Genomic DNA, 25,736 nt, shown 5'->3' on the forward strand with positions numbered 1-25,736 from the left:
TTGATTTCAGAAATCAAACAGAATCTATGCAGAACTTTTGATATGACGGATCTCGGATTGCTTCATTATTGTTTAGGTATTGAGGTTTGGCAGACTGACAACAGTATTTTTTTGTCTCAGTCCAAGTATGCCAGAAGTTTGCTTGATAAGTTTCCAATGCAGGATTGCAAATCTGCCTCCACTCCTATGGAGACTAGTCTGAAATTATCCGCACTATCTGTTTCTCCTCCTATAAATGAAACACTCTTCAGACAGCTAATAGGTAGTCTCATCTACCTTACTACTACTAGACCTGATCTCAGTTTTGCAGTCAGCTACATCTCACGATTCATGACAAACCCCAAGACTAATCATTGGATTGCAACGAAACGTGTGTTACGCTATGTACATGGTACTTCAGATTATGGTCTTCTTTACACAAGGAGTACTACTCCTCAGCTCAGTGGATTCACTGATTCTGATTGGGCCAGCTCAGTTGATGACAAGAACTCTACTTCTAGCTATGTGTTTAGTATCGGATCTGCAACAATTACTTGGACTAGTAAGAAGCAACAGGCACATGCACTCTCCTCTACAGAAGCAGAATATAGAGGAGCTATCAAGGCAACTTGTGAAGCAGTTTGGCTCTGGCAGATGCTTGCAAATATGCATATTCCTGAAGCAGGTCCGACTTCTTTGTTTTCAGACAATCAAGGCGTACTCAAACTTGCCAAGAACCCAATGTTTCATGAACGAACCAAGCACATAGAGCTTCATTTCCATTGCATCTGACAATTAGCAGAAGATGGATCTATTCAGTTACGCTATGTCCCTACCTCAGAGCAATCAGCAGATATTTTCACAAAACCCCTTGGTCCTTACAAGTTTGTTAAATTCAGGGGATCTATTGGTGTAGTAAATAGATTGAGCATTAAGGGGGGTATTAAAATAACCTTCATGTTTCTTTTTAATGCTCACTATTGTATCTTATTATATCTCTGTAAATATTAGAATGTTTCTAATATTTAGGTGTAGTCTAGAATAGAATGTTTCTATTCTATTCGACTCTCCTCTTTGTATATATAGATCAGTTTGATCTCTGATTAATTCAATCAAGTATTCTGCCATTTACGTTTGTAACATTTGTTTGACGAAACTCCTACAAGCCAGATCCTTACTATTTGATCAGAACTAGCTGAGAATAGTGCATACTTTGACATCATCATCACTCAGCTCAAAGAAAAGATTTTTGTCCTAAGATTCAGTATGTATATCATTAATATCTTCATGACGACCAATTGATGTAGGCTTTCCATCAATAATGGATATCATGTCATTAGCTTTCTCATGATCACAAGCTCCTATCTCATGAGAACGATGAGACTTAATGTGGTTGTCCTCAAACACATCGATAATGACCACATGACTGTAGAAAATTTCTTTGATCATGCAGAGACAAAACATAGCAATTGCTCCACTATGTAAAGGATCAACTTCCATATCCCCCCTTTGATCTTGGGCCTCGAGTTTCATAAGTATGAATAACATCACAAGGATCCTTCCATATCCCCCCTTTGATCTTGGGCCTCGAGTTTCATAAGTATGAATAACATCACAAGAAACCTTATCTTCAAGTAGATGTTTGAATGCAACTAGTTTATCTTCTAACATCACTAGCCCCTCCTCAATCTGGAAGTAATCATAAAGTGTTTGTGCCCAAAATCTCCTTTAAAGTAAATCTGATTTTTAATCTCCATGGGATCAGCTGCATGTTGGTCACTAGCTGTTGAAAGTTCATTGTAAAGACCTCTAGATCATTATAAAGACTTCTAGATATCCCACCTTAGAAACCTCTTGTTTCTCTTCCTTTTTGTTTTGTGATGTAGACCCCTTAAAAATGGATGTCATATACCATGCTAAATTGTCTATGGTTGTCGAGTTTGAAAGCAATTCACCCATCCTTTTTTTTATTTTACTTTATCTTCTCCAAGTTTTACATTATAGCATTTGACTGCTTCCTGCAAATAATCATGCTATTCAACTGGTTTCCCCATTATATTGGTTTCCTGGGTTTTTCCATAACTAAAAAAACTACAAGAGTTTTGGCCACTACAAATCAAACCTGTTAGCTTAATGATTTTTACCCCCAACAGGATGGCAGGAAACCTCTCTGTTACCACTGTAATATCCCACATTAGGATATTGTCTCAAATATGATTTGGGTTTTCAATAATGGATGTTTGGAATTTTGTCAAACACTTTGCATGAAAGCTCTGATAACACTGTAAGAACCGCTGCTGGTTCTAACTCCTGGAAACTCAAATCTAGATGTTTGACATTCCATCAAACAATTGTCCTGCAAAGTCTTTCTGTTATCCTTTGTTTCAGTTTGTATAGTTCAGGTTTTGTGTGCTGAAATTGATGTTTTTGAATGCTTCTAACAGTGCAAGATAGACTAACAATGTCATTAAAATGATATGCTGACTCATTTATGACTTTTGCAAGCATATAACTGGCTGAATGTATTGATTACAGCTACCTAACAAGTTATCAAACACTTGGCATGGATCAATCCAATATGAAGGTACAAAAAAAGGCACCTACAGCTAATAGACATTTGGACAATCATTTGCCTTGCAACCTTGTACCTTCTTCTTAATATCCAAAACAATTATAATGCTGATATAAACATGATTAACTTGCTCATCAAAGAGTTTCACAACCAAATGCATATTTGGGAAGGGGAGGTAATAATAATATGTAGTTCTGGAAATTTCTGTCAGAAAATACACTAAACACTTCAATGGGAGGACTGCTACAGGTATGGTATTTCTCCTCTAGGTAAATTCACCAATAGCCCTCAATATGTTAGACACCTCATATGATGAAATGAAGGCCTCAAAAAGACCATACGATCAGCCCTAGAATAAGCATTGGAGAATACACCCAGCAATAAACCACTCTGCCCTTATGGTATTTACTTCCCCAATAAACCATGGTCAATAACCTTGATCAAATCTTCACAATATCAGCACAAAGTTGATCTCTGGATTAAGCTGATCTGATCGCACAATATCGCAATGAAACCTAAGAGAATTTACAAACCTTCAGATTAAAATGCTGAAACCCTTAGTTCCAAACTTCAACACCAATTCACCAAAAATCAAATGCTCAAATGGATGGTTCAAATTTCTCATGGAAGGCATTTATAATTCCTTATTACAATTCGACTTGGAGTTTCTCACACTTCACATGATTTCAAATTATATTTTCTTTTGATGCACATTTGAGATATAATACTTATTATTTTTCCCACTACTTTAATGATGAAAATGATGCTTTCTTTATGAAATAATAATAACTTATAACATAACATTAAATGACCTCATAATAAAATTATTAATAATGTTCATATAAGCATAACTCCATGAATAATCATTTTTTCTTCATTCTGTCTGCACTAGGAAGTTGACAATTTTATTTTTTGTCCAACCTACTGCCTTACCAAAAATAAAAAGGGTCCTCCTCAATCAACCTATGACTTACTATAAATAGTAAGTATATGAAACTAAGACCACACGAAGATCAAATTGGAACATACTGAGTTTTGGAGAAGAAAAGAACCTCCATTAACCAAGTCTTTGCCTTAGAAGACCCTCTATCCATAATAATTAGCCTACGAGGGTCACAATGATAGGCTAATCCTGCAAAATTTGGTGCTGGCAAAAATGGGACATTATAAAATAAACTTTGAATTCCTTGAGTTTTAGATAGGAGAAAAATACAACATAAAAGTACACAAAGGTAAACCTGTCATTAAATTCCAATTTAATACCCAATTACAAATAAACAAGAAGAGGGAAGTGTACAATCAAAGTTCCTACTACCTTGATTCACAACAAAAGAATAAACATGAGAAAATTAATTCCCAAGAATGGAAATTAAAATCATGTTTTAGAAGATGGTTCATCTCATAGTTGATCGTTAAGTGGTCCTGTTCTTGTGCCCACCAAGGTTCAAACCTCTGCTAGGCCATTATGAAAGGAGGCTTGTGCCTTGACAGATGCAACATAGTTGCAATTTTGATGATGTTGGAGTTCAACTAAGCAAAAGTTCATACATGTTCTCTTTACCCACGTTGGGTTGGTATACTTGCAGGCTTTGTGCCCTTGCTGAGTTACCATAACTGTGTGTGCAGATAGTAGCGCATTCATATCTGGGGATTGGAGAAAACCAAGCTAAAAATTATTTTTATTTACTAATCAAAAAAATCATTTTTCTAAAGAAAAATCTAATGATAAATTCTCAAGAGCATTAAGTATATGGTTACAAGACTTCTTGGCATTCACTTAGGCATGTGAATCCCAAATCGAGCCAAAAATCCCAAGGACTTGTGATTTACTTACCTAGTAAGTCCAAACAGATAGGCTTGAGCATGTTTATGAAAATTGGAGGAAAAAAGGGATTAAAAATTAAAATTACTTCATAAAAGCATGGAATCAAATATTATGTAAAGGGTTTGGAGGAGTTTTGGAGTACAATTCAAAGCAATTAAATTATAAAAAATGACATGCATCATGAAGGTATGCGTAGTTTCAAAAACTTTCACTTGAGGTTGGTAGCAAGGGCTCTCCCCTCAACCCTACCATGTATATCACAATAGGTTGTGCACCAGGAGCATCATGCCAAACCATGCAAGGAAACATTTCTATCAATGATCAATCAATAGATAACACAAAGAAAGGGAAATGAATTTGTCTTTCACAGAATTTGATTAAAGGTTTGACTACTGAGCAACCAAACATATAGCAATTTTCCTTGAAACAAACCATGCAAGCATAAATCTCATACATTAGCTCTCAAAGCTTAGAAGTTGTTCTTCATATATAATTGAGCTTAATATTATGTTATTTTCAGAAAAGAGAAAAATAAAGCATAAGAATTTGCATAAAGAAAAACCCAATCTTAAAATTCCAATTTATATCCAATCACAAATATGCACAAACATGACAATGTCTGATCAAAGTTCATTCTTGCTTGATTCTCGAGGAGAGAATAAACATGAGTACCTACTTCCTAAGGATTGAAATAAAAATTATGCCTTTCAAGAACAAAATAAATCTATAACAATAAATTCTCATAAGAGTCAAGTGGTACGTGTACCGTCTTAAAATGGACACACTTGCCTTTTAAGACCTTTTAACACTTTTCCCTTGGTTACTTCCAAGACCATGGATGGATCTCTACTCGATGATCCTTTTCTCCTATTGTGCACTATATCTTCCGCTTTCACCACTACAGTATTTGAGACCTCTAGGAGCTTTTTCTTGCTTTGTTCCATAGTCTAGGTCCGGTCTAGGTTGACCATGTCAATGTGGACCTTCCTCAAGTCAACCTTGACCCTCCCAAGTCAACTTGTCCTAATTGATTTTAAAGCACAGGGCCTGAAGTGTCTTCAACTTTCCAATTGTTTTATTCTACTACCCAGTCAGCCTACATTGCTTTCCCACCCGAAAGCGACTATAAAAGGAGGCTTGAGAGCTTCATTTTCACATCATCTCATCATCATCAAGCACTTAAGGAATTCTAGAGCTCAAGGCATTCAAGTATTCAAGCAAGCAAGGAAGAAAGTTTTCTTTAAATCTTCAAGCATCCTTTGTGAGCATCTCTTCTTAGATCTAGCATTATTATTGGCCATCAAGGGAGGAAATCTACATTGTGGAATTCACCATCTTCTTCATTGATGCACATTTACATTCATGGCTCCATTATGTGGTTATGGTAGATCCATTGCAATTGTGGAGATATCCTACATCCTTCATACCAAATTCAAGATCTACAACATACAACAAGCCAAAATCCTACAAAATCCTTATTGACAAGGGTTTTTATAAGAAAAGTGAATATTGACATTTATCTTGTTTCCTTTACATATACTTAGATTTACATTTCAAGGTTGAATCTTGAGTCTATGGCTTGACCAAGGCAAGCCCTCCCCCACCAAAACTCCAACACCAAGTTAAGTGTGTTGGAACAAGATAGCAGAATTGTGCATGCGGATTTGGATATAACTCCCTAAGAGCTTCTTGGAGAAGTTGATTCAACTTAGTTAAAGTGCCCCTAGTACACGTCAACCTTGCAGAAATCCAACCCTCTAGGTCGACCTAGACCTTGCTGCTTTTCTGGAAAAACAATTTCTAGGTTTTGTTTGTTTTTTCGTTTCATTAGGGAATCCATAGTTGGATATTCAAAAACAAGCTCGGATCTGCAATTTTTGTAGCTAAAATACATCTACTACATATTTCAAGGTGAGTTTCATATTTTATTTCCTTACATATCTTTACCCTAGATCTATATCTTAACTGAGCTGATTGTGTACACTTAACATCTAGATCCACATTATTCAATCAATTAGTTCAATTTTGCATACACATTACAACACACGGACTTAGAGTGCATTTCTTTATATTGTATTCCTTCCTACAATTTGAATTAAGTATTAGCACCCTTTGTCCTTTAGGCCTTGCAAATCTAATTTGGATTTGAAATGGAATCATATTAGGAGATTCCCTCTTTCCCTCACATACATATTTGAACGGCTTAGCGGCGTAAAGTGGAGACCTACATCTTACTAAAGTGATTCCATTTTACACCTAAGTAGTAAGTATCTAGTTTCTAGACCTGTTTGGATTCACCTAGACTTGGTGAGTCCCAATCTGAACCAATGAAATTAAGGCCCAAGGACTAGGGACCTAAGTACCTAATCAATCCAAATAGGCAAACTTGGCCAAGTTGATAAAAATATAATTTATACATAAAAGAATGAAAGTTGAGCATTTTTTGAAGTGATTGGAGGGCTTTTAGAGTACATTTAAAAGATTAAATTATGAAAATCTCATGCACAATGATGGTAATAATCTCTATCTCCAAGCCCAACCTATTAGACAATACAAGATGCAATGAGGAAACTACCCCCAATCACCCACTCTAATTTTTATAAATAAAAACAAAAAAATCACTATGGAAGAGCATATCTTTTCGTTCTCTTTCTCAATTAACTTCCTATTAGTTAAACTACATAACTCATGGGGCAAAGTTGAAGAGCACACAAGAAATATTGAGAGGGAGGATGGATTAGTATTTCAAAACTTTTAAACTTTTAACTGCAGAAAATGATATAAAACATAAAGAGAGCGACTATCAAGAACCAAATACAAAGTTTCTTGTGGGCTTGCCATGTTGACAATGGTGCCACACAGTTATATTGGTGAGGTTTGCTTGCTAGGCATAGATTGCAGACAAAGGACTTTCCTTGATAAATGCAGATGGTTCTCTATGAGATGCACCAGGAGGGTTCCACAGCTTGGCATACAAATGACTGATTACACTTTGAATGATGATTTCAATGTTGTAGGTCTCAGTGAGATTGATGCAGTGTTGAGTATTTTGTGGTTACAGTCTCTTGGCAAGTATAGGCAGGATTTCAGGAGAGTGGAGTTGGAGTTTATGGCTGCTGGAAAGAAGGTTGTGTTGAAGGTGCTTTCAGATGGTGGGCCTGTGATGATTTCAGCGCATAGGTTAGGTCTTCCTTCACCCATAATGGTGACAGCAGCATAATACCTCCATTGATGGGGACATAAGCCACAAAAGATCTAATGTTTTGTACCTTAATATTGGTGACACAAAAAAGACAACATGTGCACTAGGTGGAGACAAAGAGCAGTGAAGGCTAAGGCACTCGTTGCCCAAGCATAACAGCACTTGCAAGAAGTCAAAGATCATTGCATTTTTGTGGAGCAAACAAGACAGAAAGGAGAAACCTACTTTAGATCCATATTTCTTCCAAGGGAAGAATACATACAAGTTAAATGCACAAAGGAAGATGTAATAACCCCAATAGGTTATAACTCCTTCAAACACCAAAAAAACTTTATAGTTCAGTGGTTTGACATTTCGTCAAACACTTTGCAAGCAAGCTCTGATACCACTGTAATAATCCTACTCAATTCCAACCTTAAAATGCTGGTTGAAGGCTCGAAGAATTTTGTCAAACACTTTGCATACAAGAGGTCATATGACTGATATAACTTTTCAAATTGCTGCAATGACTCTTGTTTCGATTTGCATACAAAAAAAACTCCAGATTGTCTAAACAATGACCTAACATGAATGTGCAACTAATTTTGACAATATTCAATACAAATATGAGACTTAACTACTTGCAATATGCAGCTACAGCAACTAGTGATTATGAAAAATACTTTGGATGCAACCTAAGATGGCATTAATGCACTTATAACCAAGTGGCATTAATATAAACACTTAGTATGCAAAATTATAACATTATTTATGCCAAAAAGAGAACTTACAGCCAATTGACATTTTGTCAAACAATTGGCATGCAACCTAATAAGCTAATCATCAAACTCTAGGTTTGCAATATAGATAGTCTAAAAATTACAATGCTCTTTCAATTGCAAAATCCTAGCCTTCCTTTGATACCAATAATGCCAAATGGCAAACAAAGACGAGTACAATATGAAAATAGTGAAGTGTTGAAGCTATATTTTGTACTCAGCTGAAAACCTGCATTTCTCAGAAAATATGCCAAATGAGAAATGAAGAACCTGATTGTAGATGGCTGTAATAATTTTCTTCAATGCTGCCCCTTTTGCTTTGCTTTTTTCCGATCTGCTTTTTCCACTTGCTTTTTCCGGATTTGTTTTTTTCGTTTTTCTTTTTCGAACTGCTTTATTCACCGCTTTTTTTCGAACTGCTTTTTCGGATCCTCTTTTTCGAATTTCTTTTTTCGGAGCTACTTTTTTGGCCTGCTTTTTTTTCGAATCTGTTTTTTCGGCCCGCTTTTTTAGACTGCTTTAAAATGGCTTCCTGTAATTTTGGACCTGCTAGAAATGACCTCCAATAAATTCGGCCCTGCTAAAAATGCCTCCTGAAATGCTGAAAATGGCCTTAGGCCCAATGATGCCCTAGCTGAAATGACTGAAGTATCACCTCCAAATGTGCAACCCTTCAGAAGATATTTCACTTCCTCAGTTGTGCAAATCCAAGGGAGTTTTCGTTCCCAAAGATCAACTGACTATCTGAAACCACTTGGCTCCACAATAGACTATGTGACTGAATCACAATTTGATGTCAAGAGAGAAATAAACAACTGGATGATTAGAATGAAGCCCGGGGTGCCTATTTATTCTTTTTCTCCACTTTCTCCAGAAACTTCTAGAACATTATTTAATTTATTTATTAAGTGACTTTATAAAAAAACATTTTATAATTCAAGTCACTTTATTAAATTAATTAAATATAAAGTTACCTTTTAATATTTATTTATTTGATAACTTTATAAATAATTAACTTAATACCACATATTTATTTAATTAAAATAATTAATTAGTCATCCTCATAAAATATTCATTATTTTGGACAACCTAATTAATTTAATTAATTAAATCAAATTGCCTCCAAAATGGGGACATGACAGTCTGCCCTTCCTGAAATTGCTTGTCCCCAAGCAATGGCTGAACAATAAAACAATCAATCCGCCTGGATCCCAAATGTAGTCATGCACTATACTACTGTCAATTAATACAGGCTCCTGCAATATCCTTTGCAATATAACCAAGAGGAATCCATAATCAAACTGACAATTACAGCTCAACCAAACTCCAAAATCACAACTGCCACAATCAGAAACCCACGAGACACAAACTCTTAGAACATCAGAACCCAAGTAAAGTGGACAAATCAAGCTGCCAACACAGTAAATACCATCAACACATCCCACTGGCCTATACGGAATGTACAATCCAACTCTGCAACAATGGTGAACACTCCCGAATGAAATTGTACCAAGTATGGAGAATCCACACACTGTACAACTCCTGCAGTCAACACAACTCTGCAGATCACCAGCCACTGTCTCATAACCATAACTCCCATGCACCGCTGATGGTGAAAAGACATCACAAGATAAATAGCAAGAAATGGAACCCAAACCAAACTTGCCTGCCATCAACTCCTCAACACAAGGATCAAATGCTAACTGATGTACATACCCTGCAGTATAATGCTGACAAAAAGAACCAACCTCAGTCAACAGCTCACCATGAACAAGTGATACAACCTACTGTGACTGATCACCAGCTAAGTGAGGAGATGTCATAGCCAAAGGAGTAGAATCAATAACAACAACCGCTGAAGCATCACTCCCAAACTCCTGCTCTAAATCATGTATTATCAAGCTGTCAACTGCAGAACCTATCGCTATGTCATGCCCATCACAACTCTCATCCCGAGGCGTCAAACCGTCCCATAATTGATGACGAGCACTAGGAACTAAAGTACATCTCTGTATCATCATTTCATCAACATGGTCATCAAAGATAAATTGATGAGCATACCTCACAGTGTAATGCCGATAGAATGCGCCAATCTCAGTTAGTGGCTCAGACTGCAATCCAAATGAAACTAACTGCAATCGATCATTAACCATGTTGGAACTGACTACTACCTCCGAAGACATCACCAAGGGAGTAGTATTACTAGCAAGAACCATGCCAACTGCCAGCTCACCAACATCACACATGATCTTTGATACATCTCTAGTCTCCGTGCCATCAGTACTAGAGGCCACCACCATGTTAGGCATACAACAATCTGCTGCAGCACCCAACTTAACTGAACCTGACTCTAGTGGGAACGAACCTGATATGCCAATGTTAGTATCAAGGATGGATGCATCCCCATCTCCACTGTCTCTGATAATCTCGACCATGGACATCCTCGGATCACCAGACACCACAGCTTGTGATTGTACAGAATCTGGTAAAGACTGCAGTCGCTGTAACTCCATGGTCACCTTAGCCAAATGAAACTGTGACTCCTCGAAAGCCAACTGTGTACTCTCAAGAATCTCAAAAGTCACCTCGAGCTGCTGAGTAAGCTCACTCACCTCATCTTCCTTGGCCAATAATGCATCGTATGCTGTACTCTCCCACTCTATAAGATAATCTTCGTCGGCTACCAATTGCATATAATTATGTCTTAGAATTCGAATAGCCTCCCATAAAGAGTGGATCTCTGTCAAGGAAAGATAACTACCTCCCTGCTCATCACTAGTAGGAGAACCCCATCCATAAACTGCTAACAACTGACGAGCAGCATCGAAATGCTGGCAAGCTATAGCAATGTCTCGCTCACTAACTCTCAACTGACTAGACACATGATGGCACTGGCTAGACTATCTCCTACAAACCTCCTCTGACACACTGTCTAAGGTGGTATCCTCAAGTTACCGGTCTCTAGAGTATTACCAACCATATCCTGCGAATCAACTCCAAAGCTCATATCAACATACAGAGTATCAAAAACTGTAGCACTGCTATCCAACTCCTCTGTACCAAAAGAAACTGCCAAGCAAACTAAGTCTTCAAAACTGCCCACTGCATCCTCCTGGATGTCATCAATGCCAATATGATCCTAGGACTCATCTGTACACACTGCTAAATATGAAAGATCATCAACACATTCCAGCAAGAATGGTCGACTGGATATATGAACAAAGCCCAACACCGGTGTATAAAAACTAATACCAACATCGGACGAGCTGTTGGCACAAGAAAAGACAACACCGTGTAATCTGCTAATCAAATCCATGATAGCACCCAAACAATCACTACTACCAAAAGTGTTAAAGATCTCCAGTCAACTAAATCCCAAACGCCAATGAAACAATCTCGAGTCCATATCCGTAAACTAGAATCAGCTGGTAACTCAAGCAAACTCCTCAGCAGAGTAATATGACCAATACCAACTAACTCCACATACCTGTCTGACATTGTCCCTATATCCTGGATGTGAATGCAAGATGAATTCACAACATTATCAACGACCACATATGATTTACGTGCCACAAAAAGCTGAGTATCAGGAGTGCAAGATGAAACTAAACTCAACTCCATGCCATGCTTATCCCTATGTCTCTCCCAGTCCTGTAATGCCAATGGAGTATTCACCAAAGAAGCTCGAGTGTCCTCAAGCTCACGAGAAAGCCTGTCAACTTCCTCCTCCTTCCTCCTCAAGGCATCTGAATAGTCTCCGACAAAGCTAAGAAGATGGTCATGATCTGATAGAAGATGTAAATAACTCAACTTCATCGTTCCCATTCCTTCCCTAATCGCCTGTAAGTCAACACAAGAAGAACCTGTTGTGACTCCTTTATGTCTCTCCTGTAGTTGAATCATCCAAATGTGATTCTCAATCAATCCATGCATCCTGTCATGATGAGATAAAGCTGCGACAATATCCTTGTCCCTTGTCTTCAGCTGGCTTGCCAAACCAAGTGAAGAGCTACTAGCCTCTATCTCATGTGAAGAAGCATCCAACTGTGCCTGATACTCATTTTCTGCAAAGTCCTGAATGCTCACTTTTTGATCAACTGTACTATCCTCAAACATGACAGTATCCTCAACTGCTGTAACTTCATCCAGCCCAATTGTACTGTAATCACTATCTGTGTCAATCGCGCAATCAAGTGTGCTTGTGATATCACCTTCTGATGCAACTGGCTCAACCTGCACAACATCTGTAACCCCTTCTGCCTGTGAAGATGATGCAAATAAACCATTACCTGAAGATGTGCTAATGTCTCCCTCTATCGAATCCGCATGTCTGTTAAACTCCTCATACAAGTTTCTGCTTGTCATAGGGAAGGTATGATCCTTAGGCCTATCAATCAGGCTCTTTAACCACATACGTGCCATAGGTGACAAATTCCTCTCTTTTGTCCAAACATACCATAAGTCTTTTGCCAAAAGTTTAAAAATTTCATCCTCCTCCTCAAACAGGATTGTAAACATGATGGAGTGCATTGATGCCAATGCCCTGCTGGGATGAAACTCGTCCATAATATTCCAAAATGTATTAAACATCCTACGAATGTCACCAATACAACCTATTGCCAGCATAATATTTTCAAATCTACACCTTGCAAATACTTCAAGTAATCTTGCCCTCTATGTCAAATAAGGGTCCTGAATGTTGTCCAACTTTTTGAAGCTTTTTACCATGGCATGAAGTATCTCTCTTATAATTTGATCGTCATAAGAATCAAGGCCAGCTATTATCCTCATGATTTCACTAATGTAAGAGAGAGTTGTAAGTCTTATTACCTCATCATGATGTCTTAATAATCGGGGCTTAACCAAAAAAACCAAATGCTGGAGATAAAGATGTTTGCATAGCATCGGGTCTTGACTGATCAAACTTGCCTAAATAAGTTTCCAACTCCTCCGAAGTTCTTAGAAGGTCCTCTGTTTGCTGAAATGGACAATCTAATTTCTTCTTTACACTGTGCATTCTTTCTTCCAAATCCTGGTCTCCTGTTAAAGCCATAGTGATAATTGAATTCAATCTGAAATAACCCAATCAAGTTGGCAAGAAACCGCTCTGATACCACTGTAATAACCCCAATAGGTTATAACTCCTTCAAACACCAAAAAAACTTTATAGTTCAGTGGTTTCACATTTTGTCAAACACTTTGCAAGCAAGCTCTGATACCACTGTAATAATCCTGCTCAATTCCGACCTTAAAATGCTGGTTGAAGGCTCGAAGAATTTTGTCAAACACTTTGCATACAAGGGGTCATATGACTGATATAACTTTTCAGATTGCTGCAATGACTCTTGTTTCAATTTGCATCAAAGAGAATGCTTACAAAAAAAACTTTAGATTGTCTAAACAATGACCTAACATGAATGTGCAACTAATTTTGACAATATTCAATACAAAGATGAGACTTCACTACTTGCAATATGCAGCTACAGCAACTATTGATTATGACAAATACTTTGGATGCAACCTAAGATGGCATTAATGCACTTACAACCAAGTGGCATTAATATAAACACTTAGTATGCAAAATTATAACATTATTTATGCCAAAAAGAGAACTTACAGCCAATTGACATTTTGTCAAACAATTGGCATGCAAACTAATAAGCTAATCATCAAACTCTAGGTTTGCAATATAGATAGTCTAAAAATTACAATGCTCTTTCAATTGCAAAATCCTAGCCTTCCTTTGATACCAATAATGCCAAATGGCAAACAAAGACAAGTACAATATGAAAATAGTGAAGTGCTGAAGCTATATTTTGTACTGAGCTGAAAACTTACATTTCTCAGAAAATATGCCAAATGAGAAGTGAAGAACCTAATTGTAGATGGCTGTAATAATTTTCTTCAATGCTACCCCTTCTGCTTTGCTTTTTTCCGATCTGCTTTTTCCACTTGCTTTTTCCGGATTTACTTTTTTCGTTTTGCTTTTTCGAACTGCTTTTTTCACCGCTTTTTTTTTTCGAAATGCTTTTTCGGATCTGCTTTTTCAAACTACTTTTTCGAATTGCTTTTTCGGCCTGCTTTTTTTTCGAATCTTCTTTTTCGGCCTACTTTTTTGGACTGCTTTAAAATGACTTCCTGTAATTTCGGACCTGCTAGAAATGACCTCCAATAAATTCGGCCCTGCTAAAAATGCCTCCTGAAATGCTGAAATGCTGAAAATGGCCTTAGGCCCAATGATGTCCTAGCTGAAGTGACTGAAGTATCACCTCCAAATGTGCAATCCTTCAGAAGATATTTCACTTCCTCAGTTATGCAAATCCAAGGGAGTTTTCGTTCCCAAAGATCAACTGACTATCTGAAACCACTTGGCTCCACAATAGACTGTGACTGAATCACAATTTGATGTCAAGAGAGAAATAAACAACTAGATGATTAGAATGAAGCCCGGGGTGCCTATTTATTCTTTTTCTCCACTTTCTCCAGAAACTTCTAGAACATTATTTTATTTTATGTATTAAGTGACTTTATAAAAAAATATTTTATAATTCAAGTCACTTTATTAAATTAATTAAATATAAAGTTACCTTTTAATATTTATTTATTTGATAACTTTATAAATAATTAACTTAATACCACTTATTTATTTAATTAAAATAATTAATTAGTCATCCTCATAAAATATTCATTATTTTGGACAACCTAATTAATTTAATTAATTAAATCAAATTGCCTCCAAAATGGGGACATGACAGAAGATCCCATAGGCAAAGAGAAAAAATAGAAATCAGTCTTAACTTTCAGTTTGGAAACAGCAGTCATATACTCCACTCTTATCAGAACATTGCCACTAGTAGTTGTGATGAAAGTAATGGTATCGTTCCTACTATTGATGGACTACAAGAGGTAAGTATGATACATGATAATTTTGTTGATATCCCTTGTCTTAGGACTAGGTTTATACATTTTGATACAGTTGATGTAGAACAACACCACATTAGTATTTTGGGTGCCCCGTGGGCTTGGGCCTTTTCTAACCGCATCATTTTGCAACCCAGACCCAACTTTGATTACATCTTTTAAAAGTATTTCCCTTTGAACATTTCCTTCCTTCCATGTACCTGCCTAGGGATTCGACTTCTTGATATAGATTTGACATTTTGACTTCGGTTCTTGAGTTTCCAGAGGAAATTCAAGGTGTACTTTGTAATGACCCTTCTTATAAAGGCCACTGAAACCCTCAAACTGGACTTAGGAATTTTGTCAAACAGTTGGCATGTAATGAATAATAACAGTAACAATATTCAGAATATGGCAATTTCAGATTTGATACTTTCAGAATATAATCGCAGAATTACAATATATATAAAGCCTTTGAATGATATTTCAATTACAATGCAATAAATTCTGAAATTGTTTTATTACCAATTCTAGACTGATTATTACAATGACTGTATGACAGCAAATTTACCCAAAAATTGACGTATATTTCAGAATGCAAGAACCTGGTTTGAAGAACTATGGAAGAACACCACGTTCTGATGCAAATCGTTGATGAAGACCTCCAACCGCACCCCCAAACTGTCCTTAATTTGCAGCTGCTGCCCAAACTAGCAGGGTCGTACCAGGCCGTACCTGTACGGCTGCTAGATAAAAATAATACCAGGGTTTTGGGACCCCCCAAATGCAAGGAAAATGGGCACCTAGGGTTAGGTAGTAACCCTGTAAAACCATAAAAAATAACTCCAAGGGGTTAAGGAGATATGAGCAATTATGTGGTTCTGAACCCTGCTTTGCCAATTCTGAAAAATGCACCTATTCTGTCTTCAAACTCTTGTCAAATGCTTCTCCAATGATAGGGCAAATCTAAAATCCTTATTCCAACCAAAACAAACCCTAACAACGAATTCTCAATAAGCTCCAATGAGATGGCTGAATACCAACTCCAATTATGCAACAATTCAGGTGATATTTCACACCCTCAAAGTCGCCAATCCAAGGGAGTGATTCGTTCCCAAAGATCGAATAATAATTTGCAGATCCAAAGTCCACAAATGTCTTCACAATGAAGAAGTAGAAGAGTTCTCAAATCCAAGCATGTCCAAATGAGAGGCCCAGCCCTCTATTTATTCACTTTTCTAAGAAGTTGCTAGAACTTCTAGAAACATCCTTTATAAATTCTCATTATAATGCACTTTTTATAATAAAGTAATTTTATAAAATAAAAAGTGCAACTCAACTTAAAATTATAACATGTAGGCCCCAATATCACATAATGATAAAATATAACCTCTTAACACTTCTTCAAGAGCAAGATATGACCATCTGATCTGCAGAATTGACTCTCTTTCCACACCATTTGCCTACGAGAGTCTGGAATAGGCAAATCCATGATCAATGCCATGTCGAACTAAAGAGGGGACATTACATACTTGAAATTTGATATTTTAAGTAGTAAACTTTGAATGACTTGAATTGGATCACTTGAAAACAGGAAGTGGAATTCTATAACTTGAATGTCTTCCTTAAACATCAAGGACTGAATTCTTCCTTCCACAAAATAAATAATTGACATAAAAATTGTGCAAGAAATTTAAAATACAACACAAAAACTCTATCATTTATTCTCTCTAAAAATCCTCTGCTTCAGAACTACTTCTCGTCAGAATTCAAATCTCCCTGCAAATACATCTCTTCCTTCTTAAAATCTCAAACCCTCTCTCCAAAGACTATCTCTCTCTAGAAATTATTTTTCTCCCTTAAAACTTCTTGGACCCTTAAAACTTCTTGTGTTTTCCTCTTGATTTTTTAGACTCTTTCAAAATTCCTTTTTTTCTAACACCTCTAGAAATCACCTCTCTCTCTAGAAATTCTCTCTCCAAAATTGCACACCTCACTTTTAATTTTTCCAAAAAAAACCTTCAAGGCATTTAACTTCACCAACAAGCTTCATTCACAAGTGTACCCTAAAGAGACTGAGTTCAAATATGTAGGCAATTAAGCTATTTCCATCTATTGATTAAATTTCACCACATTACCTTGAACTTCCCAAATTTAACCAATTTCAAATCGATCTTTGCAAATAAAAATCTATGATTTTCGACGATCGGTCCAATTCTAAATCCATCTATCACTTCTCCCATGGGCACTAATGAACATAAGCATATAGTTCCAATGCTTAGATAAATTCCCACCTCTTTCAATTTTCATCAAATCAATCTTTGCCCAATCACCTTGAGATTAAATCAGACCAGGTGGTGAAATATTGAATTTCATCCCATTTTCCTTGAGGTTTGTACTCTAGTGCTCTTGGGCACACATGTTCCCTAGGTAGTGGACTTTGTGCCTTGAAGAATTTTCCTTGACTGTGAAGAATTTGCACTTTAGGACATATTTGAGATCATGTGGTGGTCACTCAAAGAAGGAATCTATGATCTCCATGGATTTGTGCCTATGAGTGCAACCTAAGCTTATGGAGGATTTTACCCTTTGCGATTAATTCCATGACCTTCTTGGATTAGCACTCTGGGTGCAAATTGACTGCTAAGGGGGGTTCTCCACCTTGTAGATTTTTCTTGGTCATCATATAATAGCATTGTAGCTTGCAAATTACACCAAAGGCTTTTGTTATTTTAGAACATTTCCATGACCTATCAAGATTAGGACTAGTGGGGGAATTTTTGCCTTGGGCGTGAATCCGTTACCCTTGTCGATTAGCACACTGGGGCACGAATCCATGGCAATGGTGGATTTTACTCATGACTTAGTCAAAAAAAATTCAACTTTCATTGTATGTAAATTATAATATTTAAGTTAAATTTTATATAAATACTGCAGCATGTCTGAGAGTAATTTTAGATCTCCAAGAGTTATAATGGAGATTCTCAATTTTAGAAGATAATAAGAGTTTTCAAATTCAGCCAAATTCCAGCAATCAGCATACATCCATCGGTGTTCTTTTCCATACTTTTTTTCAAGATTTCTAATTAATTTGATACTAAAATAGAGTCTCTCCTCGAATTTTCACATCTTTTCCAAGATGGGAATCAGGAACCTTCACAACTCTCCATGCTTTTTTTGCATTTCTCTCCTACCTTCCCACTTAGACTTTGGTGATCCTGAATTCTTGAGACTTGGACATTTTTGCTTCTTCCATGCTTTCCCAACTTGGTATTGATCACACTTAGCTCTTTTAGCTCATTCGTCAAGGTTTCCCACCTCGGTCTTGGCCAATACTTAGTCACTTTGCCCATTGTTAGTTCAATTTCTATTGTGGGTGCAAACTAGAGGGTGGCATGAAATTTCTGAGGACTTGTCATTTTTAGCATCTTCGTGTCCATTTTGATCAGTACTCAGCCAAATTTGGTCAGTTCTCCAATTTTGAACATTCTATGACTCAGGCATTTTTTCCAGACTCTTCCATTTTGGATGTTCACAATAAAAGATTTATATATACTCAGTGAATGTTCAAGCTGCATTCCTCTTTGGTAAGCTTTTTTCATGAATTTTTTAGCTTTCCACATTTAGAATGCCTTTTCAGACAGTGCTTTTCAGACCAACTACATCATCTAATCACAATTCCGGATATAGATCTCGATACCCTCTTTCCTCCTCTTCAACAAGAGGTCACCAAACCTACAAAAACTAGATTTGCAATAAATAGTAAGTTTCTTTAAATGCAAAGTTAAGAGAGTTTGGGACTTATAGCTTACTAAAAAAGACTTAACAAAGAATACACACTGCTGAAAATAGTAAGTACTTCCAAACTCAAAGTAAAGCCTTTCCGAGATACAATGGAACTTACTTATAAATTCATACTAATTTAGAAATTTCCAAATATGGCATGTCAAAAGTTCAAAACGTTCAAAATTTCACTAGCATTGTTTTTAAAAACCCAATTCTCCTTCAGACTTGACCTAATTCAGTAACAAACACACAGTTTTCATTCTTGAAGCCAGGTGGAAAACACTTTTCTTCTAGACTTACCTTGTTTCACCAATTCTCATTTGAGACGTGCAGAACCTTAGGGGACTGAGCCAAGAACTACCAAGAATGAAAGCCAAAAAGACAGCCTAGAACAAAAAGAGGGGGTCGCCATTTGCAATGGGGCGATGTATGGAAAGTCCACAACATGTACATTCCTCTATGCTAGTTATACCCTTTCCTAGGGTCTTTCTCATTCTCCTACAGTCATATGCCCTAGCAACAATTTCTTGATCAGATATAACAGAAAATAATTTGTGAGGATCATTAAGATGGCAGGGAACTATGATGGATCAATTTGATGCATTGAGGGTTTGTCAATTGAATCTTACCTAGAGGCTAGGCGTAGAGTTTTGTAATTCCTCCATATTTTGTTTTACTAATTATTAGCATCTCAAATAAAACATATGGGTGCCACCTAGTTAGCTGGACGCCATTCTTACTATGTTGTTATTGATAAAAGCCCTGGATTTTTGGGTGTGCCCATTCTTCTTGCGGTGTTTTAGCTCTCTCATTTTGAATAAAATTTATTTTGTTCATAATAAATCAGAATTCTAATATTTCATATCAGTCAGTCATTAACATTTTTGTGTTTTAAGTTCAAAAGACATTTATTTGCATACAATATCTGGCAAAGTTCAAAATATCATAGGAATAGAAAATTACATCAAATCTCATTGCAAAGAACTCGAAAACACCTCCAATCAGCAACCAAACAAAATCAAAAAAAATGGGTTACATTCGGTTGGGGATTTTTCAGTGGTGTCAGAGCTATGATCCTGCCAGCCTAAGGATATTGTGATTATTTTTATGTATTTTGGAAGAATCAGGTAATACAAAAGTTTTACTCATAGGAGAGTACAAGAGCAATTAAATGTTGATAAAGGTAGTCCAGTAGGAGCATTCAGATTAGTCAAATTCAACAATAATAAATGCTGCCAAGAGGTCGATTTGGTCATTGATCAATGAAATTCTCTACAAGGGATTTAATAAATTGGTTGCATTAGACATCGATTTGTTTGGGAAAATTGAGTGTTGAAACCAGTCCAAGGATGATGTCCAAATATAGCGGCAAACTAACAGTACTTTTCCAAAAAAATAGTGAACCTCCCGAAAAAATAGGAACTGCATCTGAAACCTCCAGAATAATCGCTGATGTCTCCTGATGCATTTTGGTCAGCTCCTACTCAATCCATAAAAAATAGGAGACAATTTCAAACTATCCAAAACGGCTTATGAAGCTCCCTGCTAAAGTCCACAAGCCTTGGTTGAGTCCCGTAACCACTCTGCTAAACTAAAAGAACCTCTGATTACAAGCTGCAGTCTAAACCAAGGGAGGGACATTACAAGGGGAATCATGCATATATGATTACCCGCAGCTACAGTCTGGCATGGACTGTAAGATGTGGGTATTTAAAATAAACGCAGCTACAGTTTAAAAAGGATGGGACAATATTGGAGAGGGCTTTTGCAAGTAACAAGGCTGCAGATATATGCATTTATATTTTGGTCCAACAGCTTCTTACTTGGGTAGCATCTTGCAATAAGAAGGAATTGTTTTTAAATTCTGATGTTATTGAAGACCTTGCCAGTGTCATAATTCCGCCCAACAAAAATAATAATAAATATTACTGCATACAAATAATGATGTGTTACAAGACAGCTGTTGTTGGAAAAGAGATGAATCAAGGCTGCTATGAACAAAAAATGATTTTACTCCAACAATGCTACTCAATCAACTTTGAAACTATCCAGAATATAGTAATATGCAATGGAATGTTATTTTTGAACACCCAAAATTAGGAAGTCATCTTTTTAAAAGAATTGTTCTAAATAAAGATAGATCCTGGCCACAGTCATAAATCCGCCCAACAAAAATAATAATAAATATTACTGCATTCAAATAATGATGTGTTACAAGGCAGCTGTTGTTGGAAAAGAGATGAATCAAGGCTGCTATGAACAAAAAATGATTTTACTCCAACAATGCTACTCAATCAAATTTGAAACTATCCAGAATATAGTAATATGCAATGGAATGTTATTTTCGAACTCCCAAAATTAAGAAGTCATCTTTTTAAAAGAACCATTCCAAATAAAGATAGAGCCCCACGATACACATATCAACTGATGACAGAGCACATTAATCTAACTAGGCAAACAAGTGGACAAGTAAATAAGTGATGTAGACAGCTAGCTAGCTTATGCAGATAGCCAAGCAGCCTAAGAAGACACTCAAGTAGCTTAACCAGGTGATGACCAGCTCAAAGACCTCAAGCACCTCAACCAGAGAACTAGGTAGCTCATACCAAATTTCTATTAGTTTGACTAATTCTCTAAGATTTATAAAACATTGAAAATCACTGACAGTGTATTCAACAAAAGCCTACTCTAAGAAATGCTCGTATGGTTGTAGCAGCATTTGCAGACTCGTCTAAGATACAAACACGACTCCACATATAGCTCAGAATGTTGACATAAGGAACACAATCTCCTTTCTACCATAACTCATGACTCCATATTGTGATTTTTGTTCAGACTTATTAGAAATCATAATCCACAAGTATTGTACACCTAATTACACTTGAAAATACGTATATATTTGAAACTGTTGTTTCCTTCAGCAAATATCCAATTTTATATTCGTGCAATCAATGTATACTTATTTGCTAAGTCACAAGGTTCGAATTTGAGTTCAAGTTTGACAACTATGAAGTTTGGATGAAATTCGACAAGTCAAAAAATTGAAAAAAATTCGACATTAAATTCGCCTAATGTAATTTAGAAAAAATATAAGTTTATATTATTTATTATTATATTATATGTTTGAGTCTCATGCAAAGAACTTTTCAATATAAAACTACAAAACAAAACATCTCTCCATGTCGAACAATATATCCAATAAATGATCACAATAGTTTGACATTACACAATAGAGATAAATAATCATAATGATATTTATAGTTTACAAAAATAAGTATAATATTTTGATATAAATATTTACAATTTAAAAATTATAATATTTCAGTATATAATAATAAATATTTAGTGTTTAATTTTTTTTAAATAACAATTTTAAAATTTACAAAATTAAAAAAAAATTAAATTTGTATAATGTTTTAAAGTTTACAAAATAAAAATTTTGTATTATAACAAATTAAATTGAAGTAATATAAATTAATTAAAATAGTAATATAAATAAAAATGTAAATTCTATTCATACTACAAAAATAAAATATAAAATGACATGTTTATTAAAATAAATCTCAACGTAAAAACTCAGCATCAAAATCTTATAAGTTCATAACTATTAAAATCTCAGACCCTAAGCAGAGGTGAAAGAGGGGAGTTGCAGAGACAGGTTGCTACAGCAGATTGAGGAGTTGCAGAGATGGCAAACAGGAGTTGCACAGCAGATCTGAATCCAAAAACAGACAGCCACAATTTTGGTGAACAACCAGACACAGATGAATGAGTTGCCGCCAATGCGAAGAAAAATACAGATGAAAGTCTAGCCACCGATCCTCACAAAAACACAGTCTAAAGCCCTAGCCACCACTGCTCACGAAAACACAGACAAAAGCCCTAGTCGTCGTTGCTCATAAACTATTAGTGCATTCTCAGTATGCAGACGGGCTTTATTTATAATGAAAAACTGGTCAAAAATCCTGAAATATGGGGTGATGAAATACTATTTTTGCAAGACGACATCTTTTTACCTGCCCCTACGAATTTTGAACGAACTTTAACAAACATATGGGTGCCACCTAGTTAGCTGGACGCAAATATTTTGTTTTACTAATTATTAGCATCGCAGATAAAACATATTTTGCAGATAATTTATTGTCTTTAAAGTCTACTTATTGAAGGCTGGATGACAAAATATTTAAATTCATAAAAATTATATATTTCATGGTTATAAAGTTTGCCAAATCTTGGTCCAATCAAAGCACTACGTCCAAATCTGGGTCAAAAATCAGCTTTCTAAGTCTGAGCCAAGTTTGAATCTTGTAACATCAGTTAAGTCTACCCAAAACTAACACTTAGTAAATGAAGTTTCGTTACAAACAGACCAAGGATAATATTACATAACTAATGATAAAGAAAGGCAGAAAAACACTCGTCAGACTATGGCAAAGGAAGAAACCCTGATGAACAACAATTATGTGTGTACGCTGAAGCAAAGAAAAGATAGTATAACAAAAGCCAAGCTTGTTTCAGATAGATTTTGCTCAAAATGGCAAGCCCATCAAACAGTAAACAAACTTTCTCATCAAATAAAAATAACATTTATATATTTTAAAAAGGAGAATATGCCTTTATACAATATGATTAAAGAGAATAAGCCGGTTCTATTAATCCCAAAGATGCAGATCTTGTTTTATTTATTCAAGAGTACAGGAAATACAGTTACGTTATTGTCATTTTAGCACTAGAGACGGCTGTAGGAGCAGGTAAGGAATCCAAATATTAAACTTGAGATAAGCATCCAAAGCCAAACCAGGCACATCTCACAAACACTCACACAAGAGAAAAATAGTCATTTGTATCAAAATAGTCCCTCTTAAGCTATGTTTTACATTTAGTACAGAAACAATTTAAGATGCATGTTTGGAAAGGAGATCTTCAAGAGAAAAGATGCATCTGTCAGACATTAATGTAATCTCTACCACAAATTTAGCAGCTATGCAATCAAGAAATATTTGCAGTTTGTTTTGTTTTGATTATGTCTATCATTTATCCTCAGTTCCAGATGCTTAACTCAGCTCTTACTAAAACGTCATCATGAAATTATTATAAATATTTGAAATTTGAAACAACTGACTATCAATGTCAATGTTTCAAATTACAGATTCTTTTAAATCATGCTAATTACTAATTACTATTTATCAGTGCCTGAAAAACAATAATGATAACCTCATAAATAATAGCCTGCTCAAACACAATGTTGAAACCTGTTTAACAAGCAAATGGTTACGTAACAAAGTTTTGGAACATACAGCATCATCCTTAAGTAAGCCCTCTTCATCCACCAATCGCAAGATAGTCTGAACTAAGGCTTGGCTGCTGAACATGTTATTTATCTGCACGGGTTTTGTAGACACTCAGCCATCATATGAAAGGCTAATCTGCCTTGGGACACCAACAAAATGCATAATTGAGCAGTCCACATATTTGCAAGTATCTTATGCTAGGAAGAATGCAGCTTACCATTTCAGTGAGAGGCATAAATTTATCATACCACTGTCCATCTTCTTCAAGGGCTATTTCCAGACTATTCTTTAGTCCAATAGAAAACTGCAGAAGTGCTGCAATTGCCAAGGCTTCCTTTCCATTTATTACAAAACCCCTTTCCAGCCGATCTATGGCAGACTTGGTCTGCATTGTTCATTTCATGTGAACAAATCATTAGTTTGTATCAAGAGAAAATCATCAAATAAGACAGCTCATAAATGAATTTGCATTGCTCACTAGCCCAGTTTAAAAACTTTAACAAAACTATAAAAAAAACATGACTTTCTCTAGAGCAGACGGATTGGTTAATTTTATCAACATCCAAAACACCAAGATAGTCTGTCGCACCACCAGATACAGCTGTATTAATTACCATACATAAGCTGTTGTGGGTGTTAAAAAACTGATTAAAGAAAGAACAATAATTTTGGTAGTCCATATACATATATAGAAGAAAGTACACATGCTACTGACATGCTACTGCACAAAAATTATCATTTGTTGGGGATAAATTTGTAATATATTAAGATCCATTTGACGAGGCTACATAAATGGAAATACCATATAGAGGTATTCTTGAGCAATGGTAAGCCTTCAAAAACGGAGCATTGGAAAGGACAGCTAATAGATCCTTAAGTTGGATGAACCAAGCAAGGATATCATTATAGTGAATTTGATGAGAGAAATTCTAAAGTTTGAACAAAAATAGAGGACCACCTTTTGAACAATGTCAATTATCAAAAGGTGGACTAGAACCCATGAATGAACTAATGATGGGGATGCTGGATGACAATGACCATCCATGATGCATTCAACTTTAAACGATGAAACAAAGAATAAGCTTTTTCCAAAGAGATTAGTCATGCCTAGAATGATAGAATCTATGATCTCTCAAAATTTCCAAAACTAGAACATAAGCTGCAGCTTTAGAAAACAAAAAAGAACCTAGGCTACCTCCTATCTTATTACATGCTCATGTTCAAGATAGAAAATTGGATTTTGGTTCATTTTAGGTCCATCCATACAAAAACTAAAAAGCATAAGATAAGATAAGCTAAATTTATTAATGTCCAAAGCGAGACCACAAAGAGAGCCACGGGAAAAGAGCAGCACCAACAGCAGCCAAAAGAAAACTAGAGGCAACCACCAGAAACAAGCTAGGCATCCCCCACCATGAAAAAG

The 25,736-nt window shown here is 36.0% G+C and overlaps 1 protein-coding gene across 2 annotated transcripts in view; it reads right to left on the bottom strand.

Moving 5' to 3' along the window:
- Positions 1 to 25,736, bottom strand: part of LOC149530773 (DNA mismatch repair protein MutS, type 2) — a 411,738-nt gene that overhangs the window by 277,130 nt on the left and 108,872 nt on the right. For both annotated transcript variants that reach the window (XM_089808454.1, XM_089808455.1), the window contains exons 3-4: positions 24,531 to 24,698; positions 24,320 to 24,403 (exon numbers count right to left, since the gene is read on the bottom strand). In XM_089808454.1, the coding sequence (XP_089664580.1) occupies positions 24,320 to 24,403; positions 24,531 to 24,698 (252 nt within the window). The remainder of the gene's footprint in view (positions 1 to 24,319; positions 24,404 to 24,530; positions 24,699 to 25,736) is intronic.

This window comes from Cupressus sempervirens, chromosome 11 (genome assembly GCF_028749045.1).
Source record: "Cupressus sempervirens isolate cs-2001-9-10 chromosome 11, ASM2874904v1, whole genome shotgun sequence".
Taxonomy (NCBI): domain Eukaryota; kingdom Viridiplantae; phylum Streptophyta; class Pinopsida; order Cupressales; family Cupressaceae; genus Cupressus; species Cupressus sempervirens.